The 16,557-nt window shown below is 40.5% G+C and overlaps 1 protein-coding gene and 1 long non-coding RNA gene across 9 annotated transcripts in view; one reads left to right on the forward strand and one right to left on the reverse strand.

Annotated features, from left to right (window-relative positions):
* The window catches only part of aopep (aminopeptidase O (putative)), a 345,719-nt gene that overhangs the window by 227,226 nt on the left and 101,936 nt on the right, over positions 1–16,557 (forward strand). Inside the window, exon 14 of one of the 7 annotated variants that reach the window (XM_060838400.1) lies at positions 11,143–11,269. The exons of the other annotated variants lie outside the window; for them this stretch is intronic. Coding sequence (XP_060694383.1) covers positions 11,143–11,175 — 33 coding nt within the window. The 3' untranslated portion in view covers positions 11,176–11,269. Of the gene's footprint in view, positions 1–11,142; positions 11,270–16,557 lie in introns of those variants that run through there. 7 annotated transcript variants of the gene reach the window in all.
* LOC132824151 (uncharacterized) overlaps positions 1–16,557 on the reverse strand; it is a 56,574-nt gene that overhangs the window by 36,984 nt on the left and 3,033 nt on the right. Inside the window, exon 3 of one of the 2 annotated variants that reach the window (XR_009645642.1) lies at positions 10,555–10,585. The exons of the other annotated variant lie outside the window; for it this stretch is intronic. This is a non-coding gene — a long non-coding RNA (uncharacterized LOC132824151). Of the gene's footprint in view, positions 1–10,554; positions 10,586–16,557 lie in introns of those variants that run through there. 2 annotated transcript variants of the gene reach the window in all.

A 16,557-nucleotide genomic window follows, 5' to 3' on the forward strand; every position in this document is an offset into this window, starting at 1 on the left:
ACCATGGCAAATGATGGAATTTGAATTCAGTAGATATTTGTGTATTCATTGTACAGTATATTGTCGGACAACCCATCCAATTCTTTAGAGAATGAGACTGCTGTTTTTGCCTGGTCTAGTCTATAACTGATTCCAAACCCACAATTGTGTGATTGACTCTTAACTGCCCTCTTGGACAATAAATGTTGACCTGGCCAGCGATACCTACATCCTGTGAATAAAGAAATAAAATATCTCCTGGAAATCATGTAGGTACTTGATGTAAAACTTCCATAATGAGTTTATAATAATGCTAAGCAATAGTCAAATGTATGAATGCATATTTTCTGTCCATTCTGAAAGCTTATAGTCAGCTTTTAATCAAAAGATTTCCTTCTAAATCTTTTACTAGACTATTGGCTAATTTGTCCAGATAGTGTAAGGTATTTAAATATGAAAAGAAGAAATTCATAACTTTGCATGTATTGAAATATTATGAATATTATCAATATCATTTTTCATATCAATGCACTTCACTTAATGGTTTGTGACTGTACCTTTGATTTTTCTTCATCAAAGACATGAACTCACTTTGTTTTATTGGTGAATTCTGAGATAGCCAAAAATAACTTTTTTTTGAATTTTTTAAAAAAACTTGCTAACTTTCACTTTCTGTCTTTCACTTTGACTATTTGAGGTTGATTGTGCTCTCCGTGTCAGGTTTCCTTTTTCAAACACATGATCTGCATATCACTGACTGAGTCTCTCTCCGGTTTTTGCCAGATATATTGAATATACCTAATCTTTACAACTCTGAACACATACTGTGCTACCTCATTACTTCAGTGCCTTGTCACCATTCTAACTAGCATTAAATGCTGTAAGTTTCATGCCTAGAGCATTGTGATTTTGCCTGATTTTCTTTTACTTTGCTATGGATGTCAGGCTTAAGTAAACTGAACCTTGTTCTAGGAATGTGTTTAAATATTAACCTTTGTATACTGTAGAGTTATTCTGAAACAAAACAAAGTTGGTTAGCCTGTGTTCGAGAAAAATGGAAATTACTGTCCAGTAAAAACCTCTATAAAGACTTCTTCACAATCAGCTCACTGCTTACTGAAGGGCCATTTCATATTGAGTGGCATTTAAGTGTGATTGATTCCATTCTTACTGAAAAATCTTTCAATCTCTTGCTGTAAACTGAGAACCATTATTTGGCACAACCACCTCTGGCAACCTATAAATTGCAAAACAATTTCTCAAAACCTCAATAGTTTTGATATTTGTGGTGTTAAGCATAGACTTTGTACTGATCTACCTGTTGTAACCAGTGACCAAAATAATGGTTTTCTTGTATTTGGTTGTAGAATTGAAAGAACTTAGGTTTGATAATTTCGCATTTTGATTCACACTTCATAACTTTTCAATATCTGTGCTTACCTTTGGATTTCAAAATAGATTTTCACGACTGCTTTGTGACAAGACTATCCCTGTATACTCTTGATAAAGTTTCTCTAATCATTTCTATTCAATTGTGTTCGAACAATAATTTTTAAACACACAGAAGACAACCTTGATTTACATAGTTAATTTCTACATGTGAAATACTCCTGCAATTTCTAATAATCACACTGTCATCATGGGATAATTGAATACCTCACTGAAAACTGCATCCTTCTGAGCTTCTTCACTAATTAGCCTGACCGACGTCCGTGTGTTTGTACAGTAATTCACGGCTAACTCAATTACTCGAAATGAGTCTGTTTTCAAGGGAACTCTTCTTGAAAAAACATCTAAATTTGCACAATATGCTAACTTGTGATATTTAATATTGTACTGATAGTTAATTTTATCATTTTAATTCTCCTTATTCAAAGACCATTGGAGCTGCCTTAACACTTTGTCAATGAAAAATGTGCTTTTACTGATTGCTATGTAAATAACTTGGCTCAGTTTAACTGTATCAACTTAAGCCAGCTTCTTCCCACCCAGGATGTCCTACTGTTGACATAGAATAGGATGTTTGGTCATGTTCTACATTTCATATTCACTGGGATACGTTAGTGGGGCAGTTAGGCAGTTTTGTGATTTTCTACAGATGTGCTGGTATGTAACAGTGAAAAGAGATTATTTTATGACACAGATTAATGTTTACTTTGGTAAGAGCTATGTTATATTTATATTCACTAGTTTTGGTGTAGGGGAGGCATTTGGTGGTTGGGAGTCTTTAGAAGGACTCAGTGGCAGTGTCCTTATCTCTGGGCCAGGTGGACTGGAGCATAAGAATTAGGAGCAGCAATAGACAATTCAGACCTTCTAGCCCGCTCCACCATTTAACATGATAAAGGGATCTTATCCTGGTCTCAATTCCTGACATGACGAGAGTTCAGAGACAGTATGTTCCTCTTCGAGAGAAGGGAAAACTGGTAGGAGTAGGGCAGAATGGATGAATAGACATCTGAATAGAGGCTTTGATCAAGAATAAGAAGGAGGTATATGTCAGTTACAGACATTTGAGATCAAGTGAATCTCTAGAATATCTGGGGAGTTGAGGCATCATTAAGAGGAAAACCAGGAGCAAAAAAGGAGAAATGAAATAGTCTCGGCAGGTAACGTTAAAGACAATCTGAAGAGATTCTATAAGTACATTAAAAATAAGAGAGCAACTATGGAGATAATCTGGCCCCTTGAAGATCAACGAGGTTATCGGTATGTGGAATCACAGGAGATGAGAGAGCTTCTAAATGAATATTTTGTCAGTATTTACAAGCCACAACCCAAAGGACTAGCCACACTCCCATACATCAAGAACATTTCTGAACTGACAACCAGACTACTGCGACCACTAGGACTCACAACAGCACCACAAACCAACAGCCACTCTCAGACAACAACTCACCAGGACAAAGGACCCGCTACCCAGCATGAGCAAAACCAACGTAATGTACAAAATCCCATACAAGGACTGCACAAAACACTATATAGGACAAACAGGAAGACAAAGTTTGTGAGAAGATTTGTAGCTCGGGTGCTCGTTGATGTGGTTCTGTTCACCGAGCTGGGAGCTGGGAAGACAGCTAACAACCCGCGTCCATGAACACCAACTAGCCACGAAACGACACGACCAGCTATCCTGAGTAGCCATACACTCAGATGACAAACAACATGAATTCGATTGGACAACACCACTATTATAGGGCAAGCCAAACAGAGAACAGCCAGTGAATTCCTAGAGGCATGGCACTCATCCACAAATTCTATCAACAGACACATCGACCTAGACCCTATATACCGGCCACTGCAGCGGACAGAAACTGACAACCGGAAGCGGCAGATTCAAACCACTATAAATGCCGGAGGAATCAGCACAGAAGCGCTTCACCGGAGGCTCCCAAGCACTGAGTATGTCACCTAGAAAGGGGATGAAACGTTTGCAACAAAAACTCCCAGCTTGGCGAACAGAACCACAACAAACAGGAAGACAGCTAACGATGCGTATCCATGAACACCAACTAGCCACGAAATGACACGACCAGCTATCCTTAGTAGCCACACATGCAGGTGACAAGCAACATGAGTTCGACTGGGACAACACTATTATTATAGTACAAGCCAAACAGAGAACAGCCAGGGAATTCCTAGAGGCATGGCACTCATCCACAGATTCTATCAACAAACACATCGACCTGGACCCAATATACCGGCCACTGCAGCGGACAGCTGGGCCTGACAACTGGAAGCAGCAAAGACAAACCACTATAAATGCCAGAGGAAAGATCACAGAAGCGCTTCACAGGAGGCTCCCAAGCATTGAAGATGTCACCTAGACAGGAGACAAAACGTCTGCAACACAAATTCCCAGCTTGGTGAACAGAACCACAACAACGAGCACCCGAGCTACAAATGTTCTCACAAACTTTGAAAATATTGATGTCTTGAAAACACTGCCCTTTACAGAAAAGGAGGTGCTGGAGGTCTTAAAAAGTATAAAAGTAGATAAATCTCTGAGACCTGATCAAGTATATCCCCTGGCAGAAATATTTATATCATCTACAGCTACAGGTGAGGTGCTGAAAGATTGGAGGGTGGCTAATGTAGTTGTGCCTTTATTTAAGAAAAATTGCCAGGGCAAGCCTGAGAATGACGGACCAGTGAGTCTGACGTCAGTGGTGGGTAAGTTGTTGGAGACAATCCTGAAATACAGGATTTACATGCATTTACAAAGGCAAGGACTGATTAAGGATAGTCCACATGGCTTTGTGTGAGGGAAATCGTGTTTCACAAACTTGATTGAGTTTTTGAAGATGTGACCAAGAAGGTAGATGAGGACAGAATGATAGATGTTGTCTAAATGGACTTTAGCAAGGCCTTTGCCAGGGTTCACAAGATAGATTGGTTAGTCCAGTTAGATCACTTACGATTCACTGTTGTTTGTCATTTACATATTTGATTTGGATGAAAATATAGGAAGCATGGTTCATACATTTGTGGATGACAGCAAAATTGATGGTATAGTAGACAGTGACAAAGGTTATCTAAGAGTACAAGGGGTCTTGATCAGTTGGGCTAATGGGCCAAGGAGTGGCAGATGGAGTTGAATTTAGATTAATGCAATGTGTTGCATTTTGATAAGACAAACAATGGCAAGACCTGTATAGTTAATGTAGGGCCCTGGAAAAAATATAGACACAACAAGTTCAGGTACATAGTTCCTTGACAGTTGCGTCACAGGTTGACAGAAGGTGTTTGGCATGCTTGCTTTCATTGTTCAGACCATTGAGTATAGGAGTTGGATGTTATGTTGTGGTTGTAAAGGACATTGGAGTATGTTGTACAGTACCACCTTTGGAGTGCTGTGAACAGCTCTGGTCTCCTTTATTAGAGGAAGGGATGTTATTAAGGTGTAGAGGGTTCAGAAGAGATTTAACAAGATGTTGCCAGGGATGGAAGATTTGAGTTTTAAAGAGAGCTGTGTAGGCTTGGACTGTAGGAGTTGAGGGGTGACCTTACAGTGGCTTAGAAAATCATGATGAGGATAAATAAGGTGAATAGCAAAGGTCTTTTCTGTCGAGTAGGGGAGTTAAAGACTTAAGGTGAGAGGAGAAAGATTTAAAAGGAACATGAGGGGTAACATTTGCACACAGAGCAGTTCATATGTGGAATGAACTGCCAAAGGAAGTTGTAGACGCAGGTCCAGTTACAACATTTAGGAGACATTTAGACAGGTACATTTAAAGGGATATTGGCCAAAAGCAGGCAAATGACTAGTTTAGTTCAGGAAACCTGGTTGGTGTTAATGAGTTGGACTGAAGGATCTGTTTTTGTGTTGTATAATTCTGTGACTCTATAACTCCACTCTTCTGCCTGCTCCCTATAGTCCTATATCATGCTTTTCATCAGAAACCTATCTGTTTCTTTTTTGAATCTGTTGATTGATTTTCCCTCCACTGCACTCTGGGGCAGTGAGTACCAAAGATTGACAACCCTCTCAGGGAAGTAGTTTCTCCTCATCTCAGTTTTGAACCTACTTTTTCTCACTCTTTAGTTATGGCTTTTTGTTCAAGACTATCTCACATGGGGGACTAGCTGTTCAACGTTCATCTTATTTAATTCCTTTTAGCATTTTATATACCTCAATCAGATATCCCCCTCATCCTTCTAAACTCCATTGAGTGCAAGCCTAAGCTATTCAACCTTCCTTGTATGACAGCCTTTTCACTCTGGAAACAATCGGGTGAACCTCCTAAACTGCCTCCAGTGCCACTATATCCCTCCTCAAGTAAGAAAAAAGATCATAACTGGACACAAGACTCCGGTGTGGTCTCTGCAATGCTTTACATAATTGTAACAACACTTCTTTACTTCTATGTTCTTGTCCTTTTGCAATAAATGCCAGGATTCTATGCGCCTTTCTAATTATATGCTAAATCTGCAATACCCACTTTCTGCGATTCATATACAAGGAAGCCCAGATCCCTTTGCACTGATGCACTTTGAATTTGTTTCCCTTTTAAATGATAATTTGGCCTTTTGTTTTTCCGGTCAAATTGGACACCTTCACATCTATCCACATTAAACCCCATCTGCCAGATTTCGCTCATTCTCCTAGACAATCAATATCCATTTGTAAATTCTTTATCACTTCATCAAAGCCTGCTTGCCCACTATTTTAGTATTATCCACAAATTTTCCTATGTTGCAGTTTGTCCCTGCTTGCAGATCGTTTATATAGATTGTAAATAGTTCAAGTCCGAGAACTGAACCCTGTGGCACTCCATTAGTTGCAGTTTGCCGTCTTGTGATGGACCCATTTGAATGAATATCTGATTTTGAATGAGTGATTTTAAATGAATGAATGAATGATTTTAAAAAATATGAAATAATGAATGAAGTTGTTGGAGGGAGTCCTGAGGGACAAGATTTACATCTATTTGGAAAGACCAGGACTGATTAGGGATACTCAAGATGGCCTTAGATGTGGGAAATCATGTCTCATTAACTTGATGGAGTTTTTGGAGAAGTAATGAAGAGGATTGATGAGGTCAGAGCAATGGATGTGATCTGTATAGACTTCAGTAACATGTTTGATAGGGTTCCTCATGGTACACTGGTTAACAAGGTTAAATCTCATGGAATACAGGGAGAACTAGCCATTTGGAGACAGAACTGGCTCGAAGGTAGAAGACAAAGGGTGGTGGTGGAGGGTTGTTTTTCATATTGGAAGCCTGTGACCAGTGGAGTGCCACAAGGATTGGTGCTGGGTCCACTACTTTTTGTCATTTATTTAAATGATTTGGATGTGAACATAGGAGGTATAGTTAGTAAGTTTGCAGATGATATCAAAATTGGAGGTATAGTGGAAGACGAGGAAGGTTATCTGAGTACAATGGGATCTTGAACAGATGGTCCAATGAGCTGAGGAGTGGCAGATGAAGTTTAATTTAGACAAACGTGAGGTGCTGCATTTTTGAAAACCAAATGAGAGCAATACTTATATACGTAATGGTAAGAACCTGGGGAGTGTTGCTGAGCAAAGAGACCTTGGATTGCAGGTTCATAGTTCCTTGAAAGTGGAATTGCAGGTAGATTGGATAGTGAAGAAGGTGTTTGGTATGTTTTCTTTTATTGGTCAAAGCATTGAGTATAGAAGTTAGGAGGTGATATTGCAGCTGTACCGGACATTGGTTAAGCCACTACACCTCTTCACGCAGAGGATGCTGCGTGTATGGCATGAGTTGGGCAAAAGGGTCTGTTTCGGTGCTGTACATTTCAGTGACTCTATCCAGTCACTCTTCAGAACTAAAATTGTCCAGCCCATGCAGATAGTGGACAGGGAGCTGGGCATTCAATGTAGTTGGAACTGAGTCCGTGATTGAAGCTGAAGGTGCTGACTCCAATTTTCTCATTGTGTGCTCAATGTTTTGATGTTGCTGTTGTTTAGAAGCATGCTACTACTTGTGCCTTTTGACTTTTCCAGTTTCATTTCATTACACTAGTTTTCCAGCTGGCAATGTGTGACTCAGTTTTTGTTAACTCTCTTGAAGAACAATTCTGGCTGAGAAACCTTCAATTATTAAATACACATGGTACAAACTGGAAGAATTGGCAAGTGGGCTTAATTTTTATTTAATATTCTTAACAAATTTGTCATAATCCTAACATACATTCTTAGAGGAATTTAGTAACTAGATTATTAAAATTGAGCTTACAGAGGAATAGTTAAAAATATAACTGTTTCAGTTCAGTTTCCATAAATTGTAGTTAAGTTGCTTCAACTTTGTTTTAGTATTTGGCTCCGGTCTGAACCATTTTGTTTTCATTTACCTTTTTTAGAAAGATGTGCCCAGTTACAAATAGCAGCCTTTGCATTATGAAAGGAAACTTGAAATCAGGAATGTTTTGTCAAACATATGATCAGTGAATTGAAACAATCCATTCTGTTGTAAAGTTGTATGTTGGCATCAGATCAGATATATCTGAATGTTTATGTGCCAAATTGCAGTCACATTATTTTACATTTAACGTTTGAAGAAGAATGTGTTTTGAAACTCTTCCAAATTTAGAATTAAACCTTATTTTTGGTGGGCAAACCTTCTAAGAGGTCATAGAGTCCAACAGCAAGGAGACAGGCCCTTTGGCCCAAACTGGTCCATGCTGACCCCATCTCCTTTTAAACCGTTCCTATCCATGTATTTGTCCAAATGCCTTTTAAATGTTTTTAATGTACACTCATCAATCACATCCGCTGGCAGCTCATTCTGTATCCACACCATCCTCTAACAATAAAAAGTTGTCCCTCCAGTTCCTTTTTATTCTTTTCCCTCTAGTCCTCGATTCCCCAACCCTGGGAAAAAGACTGAGTGCACTCACACACACCCATATCTTTCATGAGCTTATTTACTTCTATAAGATCCCCTACCCCCCTCGTCTCAGTCTCCTGTGTTCTAAAGAAAAAGTCCTAGCTTGTCCAATCTCTTGCTATAACTAACACCATTGAGTCCTGGCAACATGCTTGTAAATTTCTTCTGCACTCTTTCCAGCTTAATAACATCCTTTTGAAGTAAGGTGACTAAAACTGAACACAGTACTCCAAATGCAACCTCGCCAACCTCCAGTACAACTGCAGCACAACGTCGCAACTTCTATACGTGATGCCCTGACTGATGAAGGCCAGTGTGCCAAAAGCTGCCTTCATTGCCCTGTCTACCTGTGACTCCTCCTTCAGAGAATGATACACCTGAACTCCAAAGCCTCTCTGTTCCACTACATTCCTTAAGGCCCTACCATTCATCAAGAAACTTGCACATTGATTTGACTTTCCAAAATGTAAGACCTCACACTTATCTACATTAAATTCCATTTGCCAAATCTTTGCCCACTTCCCCATCTGATTAATTTCTGTTTACCTTCCTCACTGTCCTCGATATTTCCTATTTTAGTGTCATCTGCAAACTTACTAATCATGCTTTGTACATTCTCATCCAAATCATTGCTGTTTATTATCTATATCAGTGGGCCCAGAACCGATCCTTGAGGTATTCCACTAGTACAGGCCACCAGTCCGACAAGCATCCTTCCACACTTAGCCAATTTGCCACACATATCCAATTTGCCAGCACCCCCGGGCTTCTATGTGATCTAACCTTCCAGAGCAGCCTACCTTGTGGAACCTTATCAAAGGCCTTACCACCCTGCCCTCATCAATCTTTATGGTCACTTCATCAAAGTACTGTAACAAATTTGTGATGCATGATTTCCCACAAGCAAAGCCATGTTGACTAGTCCTAATCAAACCCTGTCTTTCCAAATTATATACATCTTATCTGTTAGAATCTAATCAAGTAAGCTACTTTCCACAGGTGTTAAGCTTACTGGTTTGTAGTTCCCAGATTTTTCTTTGCAGCCTTTCTTGAATTAGAGTGCAACATTCACTCCCTTCAGTCTTCCAGCACCTCACCCATAGCTAAAGATGATGCAAAAATATCAGCCAGAGCCCCTGCAATTTCTTCCCTAGCCTCTTTCAGTGTTCTGGGATATATTTGGTTCAGACCAGGAGATTTATCCACCTTCATAAATTCTAATATGTCCAACACCACCTCTACTGCGATAAAGACTGTCCCCAAGATATGACCACTAACTTCCCCAAGTTCCCAAGTCATCATGTCTTTCTCCATGGTAAACACAGAGAAGAAATATTCATTGAGAACCTCACCCACCTCCTCTGGTTCTACACATACATGTTCACTTTGGTCCTTGAGGGGGCCCTATTTTCTCTCTCTAGTTATTCTTTTTCCTTTAATATACTTAAAAAAAACTCTTTGGATTTCTTGATTTCATTCTTCAGTAAATTCCTGTATCTGCTATATACCTCCAGGGATTCCTTGATCCCAGCAGCTGTGCCTTTTCCTTTTTTCTGGTCAAAGCCTCAATATCTATTGTCTTCCAGGGTTCCCTAATCCTGTAAACCTTGCCTTTCACATTCAGAGCAACATATAGACCTTGAACTCCAGCTATCTCACTTTTAAAGGCCTCCCACTTGCTGGAGGTCCCTTTGTCTGCAAACAAACTACTCCAATCAACTCCTGCAAGATCCTATCTAATTCCATCACAATTGGCATTTCTCCAATTTAGAACTTGAATCTGTGGACCAGTTTTGTCCCTCTCCCTAATATTTTAAAATTAATAGAGCTATGGTCACTGGTCCCAAAGTGCTCCCCCATTGTTACTATGTACTGTGTATATTTCCATATGAGAACGAATGCTGAGAAGATTTGTTGAAGAATCATGACCAAAGCTTCGTTCCACACCACATTTTATTCTAGCAAATGGCAATAGTCCATTAAGGAGTTCATATGACGTAATAAGTAAAACAGGCTGAGTTTGAATAATTTATCAATGCGATTGAATTTGATGATGTTACATAGCAATTCAAAAATAAGTATTCCTATATTTCTGTTATTCTTCCATGGGATGTGAACAGTGCTGACAAGACCAGCAAATGTTGCTCATCTCTTATTCCTCTTGAAAAAGTGATGGTCTGCCTCCATCCAAATGGCCATAACTGAGGTTAGTTAAGGGCCAATCACTTTTGTTGGACTAGAGGCACCTGTAAACCAGACAGGTGAGGATGTGAGATTTCTTTCTCTAAAGGACATCAGAGCAAACAACATAGGTTTTTATGACAACCGGTGGTGTCATGGCCACCATCACTGAGACCAGTTTTTTATTCTGGGCATTATTTATTTAACTGCATAGAAATTTCACTGGCTGCCATTGTGAGGGTCAAGCTTGTGGATCAGTCCTCTGAGTTACTTGTTCAACAGTGTTATCACTATGCTACAGTCCCCTCTCTAATTTTATGATAATTTACAGTGACATTATACAATTTAGTTTTTGGCCCCATACCTAAAGAAGGATGTGCTGGTGTTGGAGGGGATCCAGAGGAGGTTTACAAGAATGATTTTGAGATTGAAGAGCTTGTCCGATGAGGAGTGGTTGAATAGAATATTACAGCGCAGTACAGGCCCTTCGGCCCTCGATGTTGCGCCGACCTGTCATACCAATGTGAAGCCCATCTAACCTATACTATTTGATGTACGTCCATATGCTTGTCCAATGACGACTTAAATATACTTAAAGTTGGCGAATCTACTATCATTGCAGGCAAAGCATTCCGTACCCATACTTCATATTTGATGGAGTTTAGAAGGATGACGGGGGAATCTCATTGAAATTTGTGAAATCCTCTGAGACCTGGATACAGTGGATGAGGAGATGATGTTTCCGCTGGTAGGAGCAACCAGCACCCTAGGGCACAGCTTCAGTGAAGGGATGATCCTTTAGAACTGAGGTGAGGAAGAATTTCTTTACAGGGTGATTAATCTGTGGAACTCGTTGCTAGAGAAGGCAGTGAAGGCCAACTCATTGAGTACATTTAAGGCAGAGATAGATAGGTTCTTTATTAGGAAAAGGATCAAGGGTTACAGGGAGAAGGCAAAAGAATGGCGTTGAGAAACATGTCAGCCATGATCAAATGAACAGATTACCTACAGTGTGGAAACAGGCCCTTCGGCCCAACAAGTCCACACTGACCCACTGAAGCGCAACCCACCCATACCCCTACACCTAACACCACAGGCAATTTAGCATGGCCAATTCACCTATCCTGCACATCTTTGGACTGTGGGAGGAAACCGGAGCACCCGGAGGAAACCCACACAGACACAGGGAGAATGTGCAAACTCCACACAGTCACCTGAGGTGGGAATTGAACCCAGGTCTCTGGCGCTGTGAAGCAGCAGTGCTGACCACTGTGCCACCGTGCCACTCATCAGTCTTGATGGACTGATTGGCTTAATTCTGCTCTTACATCTTATTTTCTTCTGGTACTTAGCTGTCATAGCCACATATTATAAAACTTTTATTACTGCTGTATAATTCTGGGTTAGACTTTTGTTGGTATTAATGTAATTGTTATTGTAATTGCAAAACAAAATTATTAATCTTAATAATTTAGACATAATGGCATCATCAATGGTAGTAATTTAGACCTAATCTCTCAAAAATAATAGTAATGTTGCTTTTGTTTTGGAATTTCACTTTTCCATTGTTAGAGGCATTTGCCCATCGTTGTTGCTGGGTTAGAATAATGGAGTGCTCTACGTGTTTTTTGGTTAATTGTGGGTGGTGAACATCACTAGTTGGCCAGCTTTTATTGCCCATACCGAATTGCCATTGCGAAGGTGGTGGTGAGCTACTTTATTGAACCTCTGCAGCCTGTGTGTTGTCAGTAGACTCCCAATGTAGTTAGGAGAAAATTCCAGGAATTTAACTCAATGACAATAAAGGTCCAGTTATATTTCTTCATCGGAATTGTGAGCAGCTTGGAGAGGATTTGCAGATGACAATGTTCTCGGCAACTGTTGCCCTTGTCCTTCCAGTTGGAAGTGGTCATGGGTTTGGAAGGTGCTGTCTAAGAATCTTTGGCAAATTTCTCCATTGCATCTTGTAGATAGTATGCTGTGCTGTGACTGAGTGTCAGTGGTGGAGTGAGTGGATGTTTTTGGACATGGTGCCAATCAAGCAGACTGTTTTGTCCTGTATAGTGTCAAGCTTATTGAGTATTGTTGGAACTGCATCCGGCCAGGCAATTTGGGAGTATTTCATCACACTCCTGACTTGTGCCTTGTAGATGATGGACAGCCTTGGGAAATCAGGAGTTGAATTACTTGCTGCAGTAATCCTGGCCTATGACTGGCTCTTGTAGCCATTGTGTTTAAGTGGCAAGTCCAGTGTGGTTCTGCTCATTGGTACCTCCAGGATCTTGATGGTGGGGATTCAAAGATAATGCTGTCATTGAATATCAATGGACTGTGACTAGATTTTCTCTTATTGGAGACAGTGATTGCCTGGCATTTGTGTGGTGCAAATGTTACTTGCCACTTGTAAGTCCAAGCCTGAACATTGTTGGATTTGCCAGGTTTTGTTGCATTTGAATATGGTCTGCTTCAGTACTGAGGAGCCAGAAATGGTGCTGAATATCATTGGTAAACATCTCCACTACTGGCCTTATAATGGACCAGCTGATGATGGTTGGGCCAAGTACCCTGAGGAACTCCTGCAGAGATGTCCTGTAGCTGAGATGACTGATCTCCAACAATTGCAATCATTTTCCTACGTGCCAGGAATGACTCTGACCAGCAAAGAGTTTTCCATCTGATTTCTATTGATTCCAGTTTTGTGAGAGCTCCTTGATGCCAAGTGCTGTTTTTCTCACCTCATCTCTGAAATTTAGTTGTTTTGTCCATGCATGAACCAAGGCTGTAATGAGGTCAGGTGCAGAGTGAGACCACTCTTAATGGTAGCCATGATGTGGAACTGCTGGTGTTGGACTGGGATGGACAAAGTTAAAAATCACAACACCAGGTTATAGTCCAACAGGTTTATTTGGAAGCACTAGCTTTCGGACCACTGCTTCTTCATCGGCTGGTTGTAGAGTAGGATCATAACACACAAAATTTATAGCAAAAGATTACAGTGTCATGCAAGTAAAATGATATATTTAACAAACCTTGACTGTTGTTAAGTCTTTCATCTTTTAGAATGGGTTACAGGTTTCAGTTTGTTAATATGTAAATCCCAGAACTACTTTTAAGTCACATTCTCAAGTTGAAGTTTTATAAAAACAATGTTGACATTTCAGCTCAGACAATGCCTTAGATGTGCGAGTCTGTCTGTATCCCAACCATGAGTCAGACTGGTTCTATTTCCAAAATGGAATTTATAAAATATTATATGGATTGACTGTCTTTATTGACTGCCTACCGGTTGTGTATTTTTTGAGTAAATTAGAATGTATCTGTAAATATAATACTGCAAATATAAATTCACCCCATAGACTTGTGTGTGCATGAGCAGGGGAGAGAGTGAGTGTAATTGTGTGAGTGCAGCTGAGAGTGTGTTTGTTTGTGTGCAAGCTTGGGGTAAAGTGTGAGTGTGTGTGTGATGGGGTATAAGCCTATGAGGGGGTGCGTGTGTGGGTTTGAGTGTGGAGGGTGTATGTATGCATGTATGAGAGAGAGCATCAGCATTAGTGTGTGAGTGTGTAAGTGTGTATGGCGGAGTGGGGAAGGACTGTGTGTGTGTGTAGTGTAGTGGGGTCACCTGCGGTGTGAAATGAATTCCAGGACCTGTTTGAGGCCCACCTCATGTGATTGTGGGAATATATGTGTGAGCGTATGAGAGAGGGTCTGCATGAGTGTCTGTGTGTGTGTGTGTGTGTGTGTGTGTATTGTGTAGTGAGGTCACCTGTAGTGTGACATGAATCCACGATCCCGGTTGAGGCCATCCTCATGAGTACTTAACTTAGCTATCAGCCTCTGCTCAGCCACTTTACGTTGTTGCCTATCCCGAAGTCCGCCTTGGGAAATAGTCATCCAAAGGTCAGAGGTCAACTGTCCTGGACCGCTAAAGTGTTCTCCGACTGGGAGGGAACACTCTTGTTTGTGGATTATTGTGTGGTGTCCATTCATCTGTTGCTGCAGCCTCTGCTTGGTCTCCCCAATGTATACTTCAGTGCATCCTTTCCTGCAGCATATGAGATAGACAACATTGCCCAAGTCACGTGACTACCTGCTACGTACATGGTGGGAGGTGTCCCCACATGTAATGGTGGTATCCATGCCGACACTCTGACCTGTCTTGCAGCGTCTACTGTGACAAGGTTGTGGGTTCATGTCACACTACAGGTGACCCCACTGCAACACACACACACACACACACACGCTGACACACACACTCACGCAGACACTCTGTCATTCGCAAGCTCTCTCTCATACGCTCACACATACACTCTTACACACGCACACACATATGCACCGTCTCACAGAGTTAAACCCCCTTACACTCTCAAACACATACACACACTATTGCAGACACCCCCCCCCCTGTGTGCACACACACACATATAAGTTTGTGGGGTGAATTACATTGCAGAATTACATATTATTTTGCTTGAAAACTGCATGAATCCATGTAAAATTCTATAATTCCCTTTTTCAGATTAGAATCAGTCTGAACACTAGGGCACAGACAGCCTCACACAGAGCACCTCGCACCTTCAATGCGTTATCTGGGCCGACGTGGCACCAGTTGTTAAAGTTCACTTGAGAATGTAACTTTAAAAAAGTTCTGGGATTTACATATGAAAGAACTGAAACCAACATGCCCATTCTAAAACATGAGAGATTTGACAAACAATTTGGTTCTTTTTCAATATACAATTTCTGTTACATCACACTGTAAACTTGTGCTATAACTTCTGTGTCTTACGATTTTATACTCCACAACCACCTGATGAAGGAGCAGCGCTCCAAAAGCTAGTGCTTCCAAATAAACCTGTTGGACTATAACCAAGTGTTGTGATTTTTAACTTTGTACAGTCCAACACCAGCATCTCCAAACCAACACAGAAACAGGTCTTTTGGCCCATCAAATTTATGTCAATCAACAAAGATCTGGCTACACCAATCACATTTTGCAGCTCTCGGCCTATAGTGCTGGAGCCCAAGGCTCCACAAGTGAATATCTAAATGCTGCTTAAATGTTGTGAGAGTTTCTGATTCAAAACACAGTTGCATCACAGTGTTCCAAGCTCCCATTCCACACTGGGTAAAAGAAAACTTCTCCTCTAATCTTTTAACTTTTTACTTATTACCTTAAATCTGTGACCTCTGTTTATTGAGCTGTCTACTAGTGTCAAAAATGCCTTTCTATCTGCTGTATCTGTGATTATATGTATCAATCGTGAAGTTTTGAAAGTGGTCTACAAGTAATAAAACAAGTTAATTTTTTTTTGATTTTGAAAAGACAAGGTGGATAATCTTAATTTTGTTCACAGCATAACATTAGCCTGTTGTTTATGAGCTATAGCAGCTTTATGTTGAGGCTGTGTAGTGCCTCCAGTTGAGCAAAATAGAAGTAGCCATAATGATGATTCACATGCCAAAAGAAAGTAAATGTAGGAGGAAAACATCGATTATGTGGTAGCCACCTAATGAAAGGTAAACTTCAACCATGTGAGTGTGTTTTAGACTCTAAGCAGAAATTCTAAATTTTGGCATTCCTAGGCAGTGTGCCGACCAAAAAAATTGGCTTTGAAATCTGTCAGAAGTGGGATTGTATAGAATATTGCAAATATCCACCTGGAATAGGATGTTCGTCAGAAATCACCTGAAGTGGAAAACTCAATTGTTCTTAGTAGTTTTCTGGCTCAGACAATTTATGGTTGATACACAGGAATGGAATTGGTCTTGGTCAATATTACTCCTGTCGATTTGCTAGCTGATGTCAGCTGTGTAAGGCCAGTGCTCTCAACTGTCTTGCTTGCTGAAAGACAGTGGAGGAAATTCGGCTTGCCGCCCTATTGTCCTGTCGAAACATTTTGGGCTGTAAGCTGTTTTGACTTTGCCAATACTGTGTTATGGATGTGGGCTACATCAACATCTGTTTGATGGGGTAAAAAAATGACCTTGCCACCTGACAATTCTGATGCTCAAAATACTTTTTTAAGCAATTTAC

Source organism: Hemiscyllium ocellatum, chromosome 2 (assembly GCF_020745735.1).
Source record: "Hemiscyllium ocellatum isolate sHemOce1 chromosome 2, sHemOce1.pat.X.cur, whole genome shotgun sequence".
Taxonomy (NCBI): Eukaryota; Metazoa; Chordata; class Chondrichthyes; order Orectolobiformes; family Hemiscylliidae; genus Hemiscyllium; species Hemiscyllium ocellatum.